Source organism: Monoraphidium neglectum (genome assembly GCF_000611645.1).
Source record: "Monoraphidium neglectum strain SAG 48.87 unplaced genomic scaffold scaffold02435, whole genome shotgun sequence".
Taxonomy (NCBI): domain Eukaryota; kingdom Viridiplantae; phylum Chlorophyta; class Chlorophyceae; order Sphaeropleales; family Selenastraceae; genus Monoraphidium; species Monoraphidium neglectum.
Genome location: NW_014011193.1, coordinates 1 through 8,461, shown reverse-complemented (window position 1 = coordinate 8,461; position 8,461 = coordinate 1). Strand labels below are relative to the sequence as shown.

The following is an 8,461-nucleotide window of genomic DNA, read 5'->3' as shown; positions in this document are numbered from 1 at the left end:
GCGTCTTCAGCGCGCCCATTGCGCTCGCCCTCTACGCAACAGCCTTTGAGCAGGTGGGGGCGGGGCAATGAAGGGGCGATTGCGGGTCCACCTGGCTGATTGACTGGTAGACAGTTTTAGCACAAGGCAGCAACATCGCTGGTTGCCCCGAATTTGAGCCTGGTGATGCTCACATTTTGCCCCAACACGATGGCTTAACGTGTGGATTGCTGCCACAACTGGTCTTGGCCTGCGCTGATGTCTTCTGTACTGCCCCCTCTCCTGCCCAGGCTGGTGCCCTGGAGAAGCTCGAAGGCTTTGCCAGCCACCACGGTCCCGACTTTTACGGTCTGCCCCGCAATAGCGGCACAGTCACACTGGTGCAGCGGCCCTGGATCATCCCGGAGCACTATGGCTTTGGCAGCAGCACAGTGGTGCCCATGTGGGCAGGGCAGGAGATCGGGTGGGATGTGGAGGCATGAAGCGAGCTCACACTCGCAGTCGCTGCGGCACGGCGAACAGCACCCTCCCAAGACAGCCGGGGGTAGACCCATAACAAGCGCCCGGGCACGCCTCCTCGCCACTACACGCTTCATCCTCACACTGACTTCCTCGCCTCGCAACTCCACAATGTAATGCATTGGTTCACGCTGCCCTTGCGAACCCCCCCTTCTCAGCTGACCATGGTCAACGCAAGTGATGCATGAACTCCTGAAATCCCCTGCTCTCTTCTCATTGAAACATGTGGGATCACAATGACGTGATGCTTAGCAGCGGCCGGCTGCTCACTGAGGCACCTCAGCACCAGCGGTGCGAGTAGGCAGTCAGGCCGGGTGTGAGGCGCTGCGAGCGTCGCTAGTTCTTCTTGAGCCGTTGCGGCCAGTGCATCCACGTGTACAAACAAATCACTTGCAATATCAAAAGCCCATTAGCGCTCTGGCACTTCTGGCTGACCGAAGGTCTGTGCCTCCGTGTTGAAGCCAGGGCAGCTAGGAGGACCTCTCGCGTAGCCAAGATGAAGCGGAGTATAGACCTGCGCTATATCGTGGACGACAAACAGCGTGAGGTGAGTGACCGGGGCCGGAGAGAAGACCGGCGACTGGCGCAGCGAGCCCGACCCAAACAGCGTTGGACCCGATCCCTTAGGTGGTGTATGCCAAGGGAAAGCTGAAGCTGATGCGCAAGGCCATGGAGCTGGCGGTCCTGTGCAACACGACCTGTGCCATAGTGAGTGCGCGCGGGCGGGCAGCAGAGCGCGGGCGCAGCAGAGCGCTCTGGCCGATGCATCGCCGCACTGGACCGCTGGAGAAGCGGCTGTTCTGCAAGTTGCAGCGTGCAGGGCACACAAATCACCTGCAACGGCGGTGCGACGTGTGCGCCCCCGCCTGTGGTCGCACCACCCAGGTCATGTTTGACGGGGCGGGCAAGCTGACGCAGTTCAGCACCAGCGACATGGACGCGATCCTGGAGCAGTACGGCCAAGCAGTGCTGGAGCCGCACGAGCGCTACACGCCGCATGATGTGGGTCTGCCATGGCCGCGCAAGGTTGCAGGACGGGTGGGGGACCCCGCACGCTGCCCACTGCGACAGCCTTGGGTTATTACAAAACTGCTGCTTTGAGCCGCTTCGCAGCCGAGACGCTCACTGCAGGTTTCTGCGGAACAAACACCCTCGTTTCCTCTTGTGCAGCTGCTGTATGGCAGCATGCTATACGCCAATGGCTTCGGCGTCGGACCTGTCGCAGCCCCTGCTACCGTAGCACGCTCTGCGCAGGTTGGTTTGCCTAAGGAATTCCTGTGCACATGTTTACTATGTTATGCTCCTGTTGACCGGAGATCGATGACGTCACATAAGACTATCTGCTTTCCTCAAGGACCACATTCCAGCCACACCACCGTAATTCGCTCTGAGTCGTTGCATATCCCCTGCAAGCGCAGGGACCGGCGGGTGCTGGGCCCAGCAGCAGCCCTGGCGAGAGCCCATCTGGTGTGAGCGAGGCGATTGGGACACAGCACCTGCTGGGACCCCTGGGGCTGTCAATCGATGCAGCGACCTTTCCTCCCGTCTCGCCACGCAGGTTGGTTGAGGGTGTTGGGTTGAGCAGGGCTTGCCCCGCGATCTGCGCAGCAATGTCACCCCCGTGCTTTGTGACGATGCGCAGCACAGTGGGGCCCGTTCTTACCCCATCACCACCACAAACTCCTGGCTCCTGCAGTGAGCAGGCCTACAGCGCCATCGCCGGGGAGTTTGAAAAGATGCTGGCTACTATGCAGCAGCAGCAAATGGAGCAGCAGCAGCACCTGCAGCAGCTGCACAGGCAGCAGCAGCGACAGCAGCGGCGTCAGCAGCACAAGGAGGAGCAGGCAGAGGAGCAGCTTGAGCAGAGAGAGCAGCTGCCAGAGGGCGAGGGTGACATTGTCGGCCAGCACGAAGCTGTGGCGGGCCCACCGCCGCGGCCTGCATCGGCAGCCACCCCCTCCAGCGGCAGCATGCCCCCGCCTGCCGCACGGAAACCTTTGGCGCCAGCCCCAACTGGAGCAGAGCTTGCTGCTGTGGCTTTGTCGGGAGTGGCGGGAGCAGTTCCCTTGGCGGAGGCGGGTGTGCATGCAGCGGCGGCGCCGGTGCCGGATGACTTGCTGCTGGGCGTGTCGGCGATGGCGACAGACATAGCAGTTGAGCAGTCTGGCGGCGAAGAGCGCGCGCCTGTCAAGGCAGGACTGCAGGATGAGGGGACAGCAGCGGCTTCCGAGGGCGTGCCTGCTGCCAGTGAGGCCAAGGAGGCCGCGCCAGCGCACGCTGTCGCGGAGGTGGCTGCTGTTGTTGAGGGCAGTGTTGAGAGGGCCAGCCGCCGCGGGCAGAAGCGGTCTCGAAAGCGCACCAGCGAAGCTGGCAACACTGGCGACGTCTGAGAGATGGTGGGAGTCCATAGAGTCCATTAACGGATGCGTCAATCAGCAGACAGTGCAGCTTTAAAGACGCAAGGTCCTCCTTCGCACCTCCCCAGCCATTGCATGCACCATGCATCGGCTGTGTGACCTCACATGCTTTTGGGTGTGACAGCCCGTGGCTGCGCTTCTTCCCCACGTCATGTTTAGCAGATGGTACACCGTTTGTGATCAAGGGGTGGACGGGGTAGATGAGGGGCGGGGGAGTTAAGCAGGAGGAATCACTTCAAAGCTCGACTGGTCGGGGCCACCTTCTGTCTCCCACATTCAGTACATCGAATCACAACATCCTCGCGTGCACAGCTGGCGAACTCTGTAACGATTATGATTACAACCTCCTTGCACCATTTATAGGCATGACTGTGAGCAGGAACTTATCCCACAGCCTTGCACACACACACGCCAATTCATGGGGCGGGGCGAATGTTGCGAAGCTAGCTGTTGACCACGAGAGCCTCTGTCCCCAAAACAGCCTTTGGAGCATAATGGGGTCTGGCAGTGTCAATCCTGCTGCAACTAATACTGCTGCTGCAGCATGGAGAGGGGCAGCACGACAATGAGCATCAACGCAGGGGGGGTCACGAGAAACAGGGCCCTGCAGCACTCAAGACTCCAGACCTCGCCCTGCGCAATTGCTGTGCTAAGCAGCTTTCACACTGCAGATGCATACAGTACGTGCAAGGGTATCGTGCAGGGACGGCCGTGAATGCCATGCTAGCAGCAGCAGGACTGCTCCAGCTGACAGCACAGACCCGACTTCCGTCGAGGTGGTGCGGCGGCTTTCCGTGGTCAACCTGGGCCCGAGAATTTCCCCACGGCTGGTTAGACCAGCACGATGTGCGGCTGAGGTGTGCAACGAGGCAAGCGGGGTTGTGCATGCTTGAGCCTGTTGCCCGGGTGCAGCTCCGAGCACCCGAGTCGGGTGTGGTGGGTGGGTCCGCCGATTGGAAAGGGAGGATTGATTTGAAGCCATGTCATGGGAGGCCCAAGGCCATGCTGCATGTATTGGACATCTTATATTGCCAATTTCTGTGCATGGATTACGCGCGGTTGTAGAGATCAAGCTCGCCGCAGCTGCCATAGACGGTGCGCGGCCGTGGCTGCCGATCTCACGTATGATTTCACATATAAATAATCCCAACTGCGCATCTGTCTGCGGTCTGTGGTGTGGCGCACGCACCAACCTGGAGCTCAGCCAGTGCATGCATGCAACTGTGCGCAGTTTGCACCCCTGACCCCAACAACCACTGCCTGGCACACCTTACATAGTGATCAGACTGCGAACTCCGCAGTGCGACAGCATCTGCAAATGCAGCAGCACACAAGGGTTGGCGGCCTGTCAGGTCGGACAGCGTGCGGCGCTTGCGCCTGTCGCAGCGCAGCTGTGTCATTCATCCGTCCTGCCGGGGGCGGCAACCGCCGCGCCAGCCTGTCGTGTGCCAGTAGCCTGATCTCGCGCAATTTGCGGGTTACCACGCCTCATCCTGGTGGCCGCAGCAGCCGCGGCGCAGTTGTACGTGGGGCGGCCAGCCCAGGCGACGTTGAGCTGCCCTCGTCGCTCCTCAGCGGTCGTCCTGGCGGCCGCGGCCGTTCCGATGCTGATCTTGTCAGCAGCAGTGATTCTGCGGCACCCACTTCGCAACTAGTTGGCCGCCCTGGTGGTCGTGGCGGTCGCGAATCGCCGTTTGTCGATACAGGCGGCGCCACTGCCTCGCCCCCAGCATCCTCGCCAATCGACAGCCGCCCAGGCGGCCGCGGCGGCCGGGAATCGCCATTTTCTGATGTGGCTAGTAACACGGCTGCACCTGCGTCGCCACTGATAGGCCGTCCTGGCGGCCGTGGCGGTCGCGAATCTCCTTTGGCGAACACAAGCGGCGCCAGCGCCGCGCCCCCAGCATCCTCTCCAATCGACAGCCGTCCTGGCGGCCGTGGCGGCCGTGGCTCGCCATTTGCTGATGTCAGTCAAGGCGCGGCCCCGCCCGCATCACCCGTGGTGGGGCGCCCTGCCGGGGGCAGCAGCCGTGGGGGACCAGAGGTGCAGCAGCAGAGCGATCAGGCGGCGGGACCCGGGTTGGTGGTGCCCGAAAGGCCGGGCGGCCGCGGCGGCAGCCGCATCCTGCTGGACGACGGTGGCAGCGATGATGGGGCCAGCGGCGGCGGTGGCGGGGCCAGCGGCGGCGGCGGTGGCGGTGGCGGGGGCAGTGGCGCTGGCAGCGGCCGCGGTGCGGACGAGACACCTGATGGCGCCGGCAACGGCGAGGGGCGCGGCCCTGGCTATTCGACGCTGTTCTTGGGCTTTGCAGGGGCCGCTGTCGCGGTCTACTCTCTTGTTATAGGCCTGCCTGGCAGCGCGGCTGGGCCGGTCGCAGCACCAGCTGTGCCGCGGTGCTGCCAAGGCAAAAAGGTGTAAGACAAGCGTGCATGTGTCAAGGTTCTTGTAGACTGCGAATGCACTCATTGTTTGGGTTGGCCCCAGCTTATCTGGGTGGCCCATCCAGGTTGTGGGCCTGGGGCAAAAAAATCAGGTCGCCTGCAAGCGAAACGGCTGTTGGGTGTGCCCTCTCCCGTTCCGTTATCTGGGTGGCCCATCCAGGTTGTGGGCCTGGGGCAAAAAAATCAGGTCGCCTGCAAGCGAAACGGCTGTTGGGTGTGCCCTCTCCCGTTCCGTCACATCTCTGCCCTGGTGCCGAATTGAGCACTATGCCTAGTACAACTTTGTCTCAGCTGGATGGCTGCTGTGCAAACGTTAGAAGCCTTGCTTTCTTGTTGCAGGGGCAGCCGACGACAACAGCAACGTGTCCTCAATGCGTGGATATCTTGGAGTGGCACCTTTGTGACCGCTGGCACTGCGCAAGCTGTGGCGATGCTTACATCTCTGGACCCAACTGCTTTGCGTATAGCCACGACATCGCGTGCTGCTTGAGGTCATAGCTAGCTGCCCGCCCTGGGTTGTGCAGCACAACACCCCGTGCGGAATGCTAGTGACGCCGTGCAGGGAACCGCTCCTGCCGGGTCCGTTCCTTTCCAGAAAAGTGTCGGTATCGCGTATATAAGCATAATGCCCACTAGCTTCGTCAGCCGCAGAAGCATCTTCGACACATCGCGAACGTCCTAGACGCTCTGACACCTCTCCTCGGGCGCGCATATAGCCACGGCTCGCGTCTGCCAGCGCCTGTTTAAAAAAGCTACTTGCGCATCGACGCGCCCATCTAACTCTCTATCTCGCCTGTCGTTGAGAACGGTCGCATACAGTAACTCGCAAGTTGTGGAGTTCAGTTGCAAGTGATTGCTGACACAATACAAAGGTGCGAGGGCTTAACTTCATGCACCGACGTTCTTGGCCGCAAGTAAAGGCCTGAAAGTGGGTTCCGAAGGAGGCAGCGAGGTGCCCCACACCGGTGCGGTTCAGCGGGATGTCCATTACCTTTGTGATTATACAGCAAGAGCTTCAACCCTTAGTGTGAACCGTATCGTATGCCCTGACCGCGACTAGCAGCTCGACGCACAGCATGCTGATGCAGCGCGCCCCACCTTAGCGCCCATGCAGCATTTTTCCCAGCTGCTGACAGTAACCTCTCTTGACCCACCACGTGCACAACGGCTGCCGCAGGCTGTATCGTGGGGCGTCCATAGCCGCCATGCAGGGCGCCAACAAGTTCACGGATGCGGTGACCGGGTTCCTCCAGTCAGCGGCTGCGCTGGCTGAGGAGCAGCAGCAGCAGCAGATCCTGCCGCTGCATGTGGCGGTGCCCATGTTTGACGAAGGCATCGGCAAGCAGGCCGTGGTCAAGGCCGCCGGCGACGAGGCGTGGCGCTCCCTCTGTCGCACGCTGCGCAAGCGCGTGATCCGGCTGCCCAAGGTGCAGGGCGACAGCGCCGGCGACGTCTTCCTGGGCCCACCCCTGGACAAGACCATCAAGAGGGCTCAGAAGGAGCAGCGCGCGCGCGGTGACGCATACCTGGGCGCGGACGTGCTGCTGCTGGCGCTCATCCACGACCCTGATGTCACCTCGGCCATGGGGGAGGCTGGAGTGACGCCTGCAGCTGTGGAGGCGGCCGTCAAGGAGGTCAGGCCGCAGGTGAGGACGGTTGCGACAGGGGCTCGGCTACACTGGTGCACACTGCTTGGCAGGCAGAGCAGCGCAGTGAATGGTGTTTGGCTGTGTAAGTTTACCTGCATTTTGCAAGGCCCCATGTCACCTTCACCCTCCATCCATCAAGCCTTGCATCTCACAACACTGCCCTTCACCCTGGGCCCAAACTGCCCACAGGAGCAGAAGATCGACAGCGCCAGTGCTGACGCCAACTTTGAGGCGCTGGCCAAGTATGGCACCGACCTGACAGCCAACGCGGCCCGCCTGGACCCGGTCATCGGCCGCGACGACGAGATCCGGCGCGTGGTGCGCATCCTGAGCCGCCGCACCAAGAACAACCCCGTGCTGGTGGGGGAGCCGGGGGTGGGCAAGACGGCCATCGTGGAGGGCCTGGCGCAGCGCATTGTGATGAATGACGTCCCGGAGAATCTCAAGGTGGGGGGGGCCACACCAGGCGGCACGGAGGGGGGCGCAGCGCCCGCACAAGCGCGGGGCGCAGGGCCTGAAAAGGAGGGGAAGTCTGATGAGCCTTTGGGTTGGGCTGCTGAGTGAGCACTGCCCGTATCAGCACGGCTGTAAGTGGCTGCTGCAGCTGCACACAAGCATGCTGCTTCCTACACCTGTCAAACTCAGTGGGGGCTGTCTCTGAGGAGCGGCTGTTCCCCTGCCCCACCCCCCTCTGGCCAACCCCCACATTGCTTCAACCCAAACCTCTGGCACTCCTCCCCTCGCGCCCCAAGGGTGTGCGCCTGATCTCTCTGGACATGGGCCTGCTGGTGGCGGGGGCCAAGTACCGCGGCGAGTTTGAGGAGCGGCTCAAGAGCGTGCTGTCCGAGGTCAAGGAGGCCAAGGGGCGCGTGATCCTGTTCATTGACGAGATGCACGTGGTGCTGGGGGCCGGCAAGAGCGAGGGCGCCATGGACGCGGGTGGGTGGGGCCTGGTGGCGATCGAGGGCGAGTCGCGGCAGGATCGGCCCGCGGCGCGCAGTGGAGGGTTGCGCAGAGTGAGCAGCTGGGGTTCCAGGCAATCGGCCCTTTTGAGTGGTTGGGTTCACGTTCAGTTTTTAGGCAGTGTTGGCTTGCCAGCCTGGTCAGGTGGGCAGCCTGGCTGCTGGTGCATGCAGACCTCTGAGTTATGTTTTCCTCTTGTTGAGGACCGACTGGCCCCACTCTCACCTCCCCCCAAAACCAACAGCCAATCTGCTGAAGCCCATGCTAGCGCGGGGCGAGCTGCGCACCATCGGCGCCACCACCCTGGCGGAGTACCGCCAGCACATTGAGAAGGACGCGGCCTTTGAGCGGCGCTTCCAGATGGTCACTGTGGGGGAGCCGTCTGTGGTGGACACGGTGCAGATCCTGCGCGGCCTGAAGCAGAAGTACGAGGACCACCACGGGGTGCACATTACTGACAGGGCCCTGGTGGTGGCCGCAGAGCTCAGCGAC

General features: G+C 62.2%; 3 protein-coding genes across 3 annotated transcripts; all 3 read left to right on the top strand.

The window, feature by feature from the left end:
• Positions 1-269: 269 nt before the first annotated feature.
• On the top strand, positions 270-461 carry MNEG_10730 (hypothetical protein; the record flags this gene model as incomplete). The annotated part of the gene is made up of 1 exon (XM_014040800.1): positions 270-461. A coding segment is annotated over one exon (192 nt), but the record flags the coding sequence as incomplete, so codon positions are not given.
• Positions 462-994: 533 nt separating this feature from the next.
• MNEG_10729 (Myocyte-specific enhancer factor 2B) lies at positions 995-2,888 on the top strand (the record flags this gene model as incomplete). The annotated part of the gene is made up of 6 exons (XM_014040799.1): positions 995-1,045; positions 1,126-1,206; positions 1,384-1,500; positions 1,669-1,752; positions 1,917-2,056; positions 2,195-2,888. The coding sequence occupies 6 exons, from the start codon at positions 995-997 to the stop codon at positions 2,886-2,888; spliced, it is 1,167 nt and encodes a 388-aa protein (XP_013896253.1).
• A 3,674-nt stretch (positions 2,889-6,562) lies between these two features.
• MNEG_10728 (hypothetical protein) lies at positions 6,563-8,440 on the top strand (the record flags this gene model as incomplete). Its single annotated transcript, XM_014040798.1, has 4 exons — positions 6,563-7,003; positions 7,196-7,453; positions 7,759-7,945; positions 8,214-8,440. Coding segments are annotated over 4 exons (1,113 nt in total), but the record flags the coding sequence as incomplete, so codon positions are not given.
• Between the last annotated feature and the right edge of the window lie 21 nt (positions 8,441-8,461).